General features: G+C 32.2%; 2 protein-coding genes and 1 long non-coding RNA gene across 3 annotated transcripts; all 3 read left to right on the top strand.

Moving 5' to 3' along the window:
- Window positions 1–508: 508 nt before the first annotated feature.
- Window positions 509–2,142, top strand: LOC106748937 (alpha-tocopherol transfer protein-like). Its single transcript, XM_014627893.1, has 3 exons — window positions 509–987; window positions 1,180–1,543; window positions 1,824–2,142. Exons 1-3 carry the CDS (start codon window positions 704–706, stop codon window positions 2,079–2,081), a joined length of 906 nt encoding a protein of 301 aa, XP_014483379.1. The 5' UTR covers window positions 509–703; the 3' UTR covers window positions 2,082–2,142.
- A 1,203-nt stretch (window positions 2,143–3,345) lies between these two features.
- Window positions 3,346–6,543, top strand: LOC106749011 (cuticle protein 16.8-like). The gene is made up of 4 exons (XM_014628023.1): window positions 3,346–3,564; window positions 4,357–4,534; window positions 4,972–5,186; window positions 6,276–6,543. Exons 1-4 carry the CDS (start codon window positions 3,508–3,510, stop codon window positions 6,432–6,434), a joined length of 609 nt encoding a protein of 202 aa, XP_014483509.1. The 5' UTR covers window positions 3,346–3,507; the 3' UTR covers window positions 6,435–6,543.
- A 738-nt stretch (window positions 6,544–7,281) lies between these two features.
- Window positions 7,282–9,519, top strand: LOC106749112. The gene is made up of 3 exons (XR_001374814.1): window positions 7,282–7,357; window positions 7,940–8,044; window positions 9,367–9,519. It is a non-coding gene; the product is annotated as an uncharacterized LOC106749112 (long non-coding RNA).
- Window positions 9,520–9,538: the final 19 nt, after the last annotated feature.

Genomic DNA, 9,538 nt, shown 5'->3' with positions numbered 1-9,538 from the left:
TAATTGAGTTAATTTGTAACTTAAATATAGTTACTTTCTATGAATTAACTTAAAATATTTCATATTTGTATGTAATTTCGCATAATTTTTAACTTTAATTTTAACGTTTTAACTTTAATAAAACTTTTAACTTTAATAAAACTAATATCTTAACTCTCAAATAAATTAATATTTTATTTACGTAACACTTAATGTAAATTTATTTCATTTATAGCGATCAATACTTAACTTAGTTAAAAAAAAATTAACTTAACCAACCCTGCTATAATTTCATATTTTACCATCATAATTTTACACTTAAAATTCCCAGCATACTCATATTTATCGATAATCGATAAGATTGTATGACATTTTGTATAAAAAGAAATATGTCCTTGTATTATATATTCATTAGAAGGTTGCAGCGCTACAGTCTACTTTTACGTTATATCACTATGTTGTTGAACATTGAAAACAGCTATTATATATCTATATATCCGACTAGATGTAATGAATATGCGAATTTCAATCAGTGTTGTCCGAGATATCAAGCAGTTCACACACAACATACGCAGTATGTGTTAAAAGTAGAAGGTAAAAATATATTATACAAAGACATTCTGATGACATGGCGGCACACGGGTAAAGAAAAGTTTCTGGTATTTTACCGAAAATACAATTTCATCGACTTTATTTCGTAAGAATTTTGTGATTCTAAGTGAGTATGGCTACGATAAAATTGGTGTCATACGAGGACGAACTGAAGAAGAATCCCGAGTTGAAGAAGTCGGACGTAGAAGCGTTAAGAGAATGGTGCGAGAAGCAGCCTCACCTGCCGAAAATATCGGACAGCATGCTGGCGTTGTTCTTGCACAGTAATTACTACCGACTCGAACCGACGAAAGCCTGTATCGAAGTTTACTACACTACCAGGAGCCACGTCCCCGAATTCTTCAACGACCGGGACATTATAAATAACAAAGAGCTGAAAAGGGCCTCTCAATTAACGTAAGTATATTTACAGTTAGTATCACGACTACATAGCAATACTCCTCGTATAGCAAAATTAGCGTAACGATGTATCATTCAGAAATGTTGTGTAACACGCGTAACACGTATAACAAAAGTACGATTTTATCATTTATTTATTTATTCATTAACGGAACTTTAAAGAAGCGAAAAAAAAATTTGTATTGACAGAACATGCCAGATCTTGGAGAAATCTACCCAGGAAGGCTACACAATAATTTATATACAAATAATAGACAGCGATCCGGCACAATTCCTTCACAACGACGCCTTCAAATTGCTCAATATGGTGATCGACCTGTGGCTCTACATGAAAGGTACATGCGACGGCCATGTTATAGTAATCAACATGAGCAACATTTCTTTCGGTCACGTCAGCCGTCTCAGCCCTATGGGTTTCAAGAAGTTTTTTTACTATCTGCAAGAGGGATTGCCAGTCCGACTTCAAGGCGTGCACTTCATAAACACCTTTCCGATAATAGACATTATCTTGAATATGATGAAACCCTTCATGAAGAAACAACTAATGGATATGGTAAAATAGAAATTATTATATGTATACATATAGCCGAGTCAAAGCCCAAGATTTTATTTACCAACTGAGAAAGATAAGAATCGAGTTAGATTTACATTTTCTCGAAAATTATTAATTATTAAGATATAATATAAAGATTAAAATTATTCTTCCGATAACGTCGTATCAGATTACGTTCTTCTTACTTTAAATCGATAGAAGAACCTTGTATTTATTTTCACACATATATGTGGAATATTTTTCTCGGTGATTTTGATAAATCTTGAAATTTAAATTTCAGTTGCGTATGCATATCACAAACGAAACTCTCAAGAAATTCATACCGCTTGATGTCCTCCCGAACGAAGCGGGCGGCAAAGCCGGTCCTATCTTGGAATTACACGACAGACAAATGAAAAAGTTAATAGATTACACCGCTTGGTTCAAGGAAGAAGAAACCAATAGCCGCGTCAATGAAGCTTTCAGACCCGGCAAAGAAAAGACAGCGGAGGATTTGTTTGGCGTTGAAGGAAGTTTTAAAAAACTCGAAATCGACTGAAATCGAACGATTTACGTCTACTGATCTATGTCGTTTAATAAAGCACTTCCGGATATATCTATTGCTAGTTTATTTATTTTGAAAGGATGTTGTTTTCATTTTTTCATCAATTTTCTAATTTTTCATAAGAAATTATTTACATTTTTTGCAAAAATCATTTTCAAATCAAACTTTTGAACATTATTTACATCTACCCGATATTCCTCTGTTAAAACAACACTAAATTTCTAAAATACAAAAACCAAAGCTTAAAGAGCCATAGTTATTATAGGAACTATACTAAGCTATAGTTATTATAGGAACTATAATAGTTATTATAGGAACTATAATAACTATAGTAACTATAATAACATGTAGAAAATTAAAATTAAACAAAACAATTTCTTTAAATGTAGAAAAGAGGCGCACTTTAAAAATCTTTAAAACAATTTTTTTCTTGTTTTTCTTGTTTTTAGGGATGCGATATATATGATATAATATATACAATATAATATGTCTAAAAATTAAAATATTTTGTTAATAATAGCTATGGTAGTTATTATAGTTATTATATTATTATAATTATTATAGTTACTCACTTGAAACTTGAAATGGTTATGCATATCTCGTTATAAATGTCTCACGATGCGACGATAATTTAACCAAATGCGGAATAAACTTCTCGATTTATTGTGGTTCGCTGAATGAGCGAATAACAGGAAATGCATTGTTATTGCAAATCTAATTTGTCAAGTGAACACGAAGCATACATATTTAGCATCTACCCATAATCAACAATTCTGATTAAAATGTAGTAACGCTATCAATACAATACTTGATTTAATCCAAATATATAAGTATATAAATAAATATAAATATAATATATAAAAACATAAATAACTGAATATAAATACCCGAGGAAAAATGATTATATATAATTATATAAAATCATATATTTTTGTCCATATATGTGGTTATATATATGATCATATATGTCTATACGAAAAAAAATGATGCTTTGTCATTTAATTAAATGTCGATATCATGTGTTCTCAGAAACACAAGTAGCCAAAAGAATTCTAGTTTTCACTGTTTGAAAAACTAAAAAAAATACGAAGATATTATTGCAATAATAATAAATTAAAAATAATCACATATTCTTATTAATAATTCATATAGAATGTTTTCGCAGCCGATAGAGATTTGTCAACGCATCATTTGTGATGTATAATTTAAGTAGGTTGTCTCCTTAAATACTTATGAAAACTTTTCTACCAGAAATTTTTACATTTCATCATTCATACGTTCGAGAAGTTTGCAAATATGAATTGCACAGAAGCTGTATCGGTGTGAGGGAACCTTTATAAGCGACACCTCCACCTTTCAACGATTTCTTATAATACTTTCACCATCGCGCTATCCTCGCAGTAAATACTAATCCACGTGTATGAATATATCGATGAGACAATCCGAACTCTTCGGCTTCGTGATGAAACGCATAATAGTAAGTAAGTATGCACAAGACATACATTATTATATTTCACTATTAATCAATATTTTACAATTGATAAATATTTCAGACAACAATCTGAGAAATTAGACATGTAGATATTTACCGCAATGTATTTAAATTAAATAAATTGCTCAAATATATTTCCCGTACGAATCAAATAACGTTAGACAAGATTTATAAACTAAAATTATGCAAATAACGTGTAATAATAAAAAATGAATGTAATCGTTAAGGCAGAATAACCTGTTTGATTTCGCAATTCACATTCACAGTTTATCGCGCAAGAACGTTGCGTATATTTGATATAAAAAAGCTATAAAATATAGATCAATTATACCATTATACCCTGCGAAATGATATTCCTTCTTTTTCAATGTTAATAGTAATAGTAAATCAAACGAATCATCAAAATTTCTATGAAATTTTTCTTATTACAATATTCATTCCGCGGATTAAATAGTTATACAACACTAAATTCAAAGAATGTTTTATATTACTCACATATAAATTAATAAATTTCAATTTAACAATTTACATTAGGTCTAATTTCACTTTAATAAAATTTCACCAAATTAAAATCTCGTTTGAAAATTAATTTCGATATATTTGAATTACAAATTTATACATATTTCAGTTTTAAAAAACTGAAATATCTAATATAAATACAATTATCCCTTGAAAACATTTAAGCCTTGAAAAAATATAAAGGACCTTAAAAATTCATTTAAACTTTAATCAACCGTAAATACTTAATTCTTCTTATCTTTTTATCCTAAATTTTAGATAGCCGTCGCTTTGATTAACATTTGTTTGGCGGACGTGTCGCATATTCTACCAGGATATACGACAACCACTACACCACCACCGAAACCTTACAATTTTCAATATCAGGCAGGACGATATCCAGGACATATCGATCGAGTCCATCAGGAAGCCGGAGATGGAAGTGGAATTATTCACGGTAATCGCAACTATACGATAACTCGTAATTAAACCGTCAAAATCAATATAGTTTTATATCTAAAATTATGTCTTTCGACAATTAAATTTGCAACTGTTAAACAATCGAATCATGTATCATTTATATATATTACTCATATGTAACATAATATAATACTCATATGTAACATAATTACACGATATCACATTTCCATCGACTGCAAATTTATTTATATTACAGCGCTAAATTGAAAATTACGATAAAGACCAAGCACTTATATTATGCTAATAGCGACTGTACTGTGCTTGATCCATGAAAATCAATTAATTATATTGTAAACATTAACCAATTTAATGTCAGACAACGTACGACGAAAATATTCCATAAGATGCAAGAGTCGAAGCAAAAATAGCATAGCGTAATCACGACATTTTTGTCACGATCTATACATCCTTCAGGGTCATATTCGTATATCGATCCAAAGTATAAGGTGCGCACGGTGGAGTATACGGCCGACAAAGCCGGATTTCATCCTGCCTTGATCAATTTCGAGGACACTCTCACTCAACCTTCCGATTCCGAAGCTGTAAGACTGGCCAAGGAGAAACATTTGCAGCTCTACCAGAGGATCGCCGAAGCAAACGCTCATAATGTTCCAGTAAATTTGCCACAGGTAATTGTTTTATACAAAGTGTCCCACCAAAAAGGGACCACTTAAATATCTTACTTAAATATCTTACCCAAGTATCTAAATAAAAATGCGGATCTTAAGAGTAATCGAAAAGAATGGCCGTAAAAAAACTTTCCTTCCACGGTATTCCTCCTTCAAAATCATTCAAACTGTACTCTAAACCTATTTCTCGTATCATTAAAAAAAGGAAATATTTAAGTGTTCTCTTTATGCTGGGACATCCGGTATATGTCAATATAGGTCAGTATAAAACGATATACATTGGACTGGAATCCAAAAAAAAGAAAGGATGCTTGACTTTAAAATGACTTTAAAATTGCGGATTCTCAGGAAAAAGACAACAATCAACAATCTATTAATCTAACAACACTTAGCTTGTTTGAGTTTCGACTGTTTTTTATATTATTTTTATATAATTTTTTATATTTAATTTGTTTATGTAGTATACTTTTATATCAGAAAGCTGTATATTATATAGAGGGTGTCTCAGATCAACCATACTGAATCTTGAACATCGTAAACTTTATTGAACCTGTCACAACAGCTGTCATATATTTATAGATTAGGCCACTCTGAACAAAAAAGTCCTATACCATTTTGAAAATAGCATGCAAATTTCTGAATTATTAATTAAAGAAACCTCTATGCACGGCCATTTCAAACCATTAATAACTCGAAATTTTGCGTGTTGTTTGCAAAATAAGAGGACATTTTTATTCATCTCAATCTGTTTTATGCCTTCACGAAGTTTGTACATGATAATCTGGGATACCCTGTATATTAACACTTCTTCCTTTATACTTGTCTTATACTTATCTGACATCACGAGACATCGTTTCAATAAAAATCCTAACAATAATTCGAACTCTCGGTAACTAATATCAATTGTCTAAAATAATCACGTTATCGAGGAGAAAGATAAAAGAGCGATCTATCTATCTATCCAAGAAATCTATCCGCGTGATGCATTGGCAAAATACGTTGCTTTAATAAAGAATAGCGCTTTAATTCATTCAGATCGCTCGCGGAATCGTTTCGTGTTCTCGCTTAATTTGCCTAATTGCTCCGCAGGATTCAGCGAGTGTGGCAAACGCGAAGGACAGACATTATCAATTATACCATAGAATCGCGGAACAACACGCGGCGATTGCTGCGCAGAGGGAAGCCGAAAGATTGGCTTACGAGGCGACTTCCGTCGCCAACGACGTAGATGACCATCGGAAGTGTTGATGACTTTTTTTTGGCGTAATATACAACAATGCTCTGAGAAGAAATGGTTAAAAATTAAGTAAATATACACAAAAAAGTGCTAAATTCGGGTAAATAATTACTTCAATGATCCTTGGCGAATTTTTACTTGAGTTAAATAAATTTCACTCGAATCAAGTAAATATTTCACTTGAATAATTTACTTGCTTTGGTAAATATATTTTACTCGGATCAAGTAAATATTACTCGAACCGTAGCACTTTTTCTTCAGTGTAGAAATATAATAATCAAATAATGCTTCAAAATAAAATCTCTCAATTGCAAATCAAAATACATCTTGCGTTATTTGTTTAACTCGTATCAAATCGATTACATTCGTGACTGAATATTTGCAAACTCTCCCAAATATCAGACGTTTCTGCGAGCAAGTATGCGCGACATTACCATGCAAATATTTGCGTACAATAATTTTTTCATTGGTAATAAGCGAATGTAGACGACAATCGATGCGCAAATCGCAAATTATAAATTTTACAATGATCTAAAGTAATACATGCGTTCTGTAACTATTTTTTTTTTACGTATGCCACCGGTGTCTCATAAAGTCCAACGAGCAATGGACGAAAATTACGTTGCGCGACTAATAATCGTTGCACCTGTGTGATTTCGGCACGTGTGTTTTTTCCACGTTCACGGTGTTTTGTTTATGTCGTCACGCGCAAGCAGTGGTGCGAACAATAACTAAAACTCGTCGCTTTTAAGTGCCGGAAGCGCTAGCACAATTTTCGATGGAAGAAGATACACGATACAATTGCACTGTGATGATATAAAAACAACCATGGTACTGAGCTCGATATTAGTTCGAGCGGGCGTTTCGACGAAAAATGAAGGTCTTCGGTATACACTTGCTCTACCTGCTCTACTTCTTTCTACTGTACATCGCGGTAAGAATCGTTATTACTTGCGAGCATTCGCGAACAAACGGAACTCACATCCCGCATTCGGTAAAAAAATCGCAGAAGAATGAAAAATCTGCCAAACTCGTAAATTCGATTAAATCGTATGTGATCGTGAATAATTGCTTTTTATTTACTTTCAAATGGTAATAAGTCATTAATTTATTTATTTATCACGAAGATTATAAAAAAATGAAAGAAATAAAAAAAGGCAATATAAAATTTGAGGAAAGAAATTTTGAACACGCGTGTGAACTTCACTTCCGTGGTCCTAAATTTCTTATCCGATATCAAAGGCAACCCAGCGAGAAGTGAACCATCGAATCGACGTCGTTAAGGTCTAAATTATAATTCGAATCGACATCAACTCGACGTCGATTCGATATTTATTTCTCGCTGGGAAAGGAGTTAATTTTTCAATCTTAGCATGCTTTTGACAAAAAGATTAGGACGAAAAGATTAACGCGAGTTGTAGCTTAGTACACAAACGATATTAACAGTACATTCACATACACAGCGATAAAAGAATCTGTATTAGTAAATATTTTTATCACTCACTGCTTTCTCCAGGCGACGATGTGCATGAGTATTGGAAGTCCCGTGGCTGCAATCGGCGGAAACCGTCAAGTGGCTTGTGGTGGTCGTGGTAGACCATCTAATAGCACTGGATAACGAGTAAATAAAAATAAATTATTACGTATAGCAACTTGCACGGCCTTATAAATCGCAATGGATACTTAATTTCGCATATATATATGCATAACTTTATCGAGAATATTAATAAATTGATAGATTAGAAATATATCTGATACATAAATATATAATAGTATCTGTGCTTGTACATCGATCCTAACACTAAACATATGTGGCTTATTCTTTTTAGCTGCACTGCTAAACTAGTACAATAAGTTAGAGCGAGACAAAATATACTTGTCTCACTCTAACTTAATACACCAGTTAACTAAACAGTGTAGCTAAAAAGAACAGACCAATAGTCAGATTGTGAATTTACCTTTTCTTACACGAATAAGAATCAGAAGAAAATCAGACAATTTAATACTAAATGCGAAATGTGTGTTAATTTCAGTAAAGATATTATAAAGTACTAATGACAAGCGGACGAACGTTTTCGTACTCACTCACGTCTGAACGTACATGGCATAGCATTGTTCCTTTCTCAACTCTATGAGGCGTCATTTTCTGGCGTCTCTTGTTGGTTTTTCAATTTTTTATTCTCGTTTCTACCCGCGTGCGAATAAACTTTGAGTCAAACGAATATTTATGCGAATTAGACCTCACTCGCGTGAACGCATAGAGATATAAGAATAGAGGGAACAAGCCTGTAAGTGGAAGTGATAGAGGCAAAGAGGGAGATGGATGCCGATACAATTATTGTCTATCCTATTATACATTATGCGCTATTGCTCTTCATCTCGCGACAGCCAATCCCAGCGCGTGACTAGAAAGAGACAGATAGGACACTCGGCATCCATCTCTCTCTTTGCCTCTATCACTTCCACTTACAGGTAGCATATATCCCTTGTTCCCTCTATTCTTATATCTCTATGCGTGAACGAAACATTTGAAGCCTTGTCGGTTAAATACGCCATATTGGAATTCGATTGTTGTGTTTCTCGAATACGCTTCTATCGATTTTCTCGCATGTCGATACATTGATAAGTTAATACTTGCACACATTTTAATTCTTTTTAATTCTGCACTTTCTACATTTTCTCACAAGTTTTCTCTTTTCTTGTTTTCCGTCAAATTTAAAAAAAAAAAAAAAAAATATATATATATATATATATACACATTTATTTTAAGTACAAAAAGTGTAACATAGCATCGATAACAAGAACAAATTTATAATAATCATTTTGTTGTGTAAGAGAAGAAATAAAACTTACGAGACAATTGTATATCACTTGCATTATTTTTAAGTCAAAAATATATTAAAAATGAATTAATTATATTTAATACATAATGATATATTACAGGATAGAAAACATGAAAGTAAGCTGAAGGCACAACATAAGAAGTATGGACCCGAGAATTATAGAGACGACCCTGATGAAATTTGGAACATTTTTTTTCAATCTCTACATTGTAATCATATGATGTATTATTTAAAATATAATACATAATATTGCAAATTTCTTATTTGTCTTC

This window comes from Dinoponera quadriceps, unplaced genomic scaffold (genome assembly GCF_001313825.1).
Source record: "Dinoponera quadriceps isolate SergipeBrazil2010 unplaced genomic scaffold, ASM131382v1 scaffold37, whole genome shotgun sequence".
NCBI classification, from domain to species: domain Eukaryota; kingdom Metazoa; phylum Arthropoda; class Insecta; order Hymenoptera; family Formicidae; genus Dinoponera; species Dinoponera quadriceps.
Note: the sequence above shows the minus strand (reverse complement) of the source record. Positions and strands in the feature narration are given on the sequence as shown.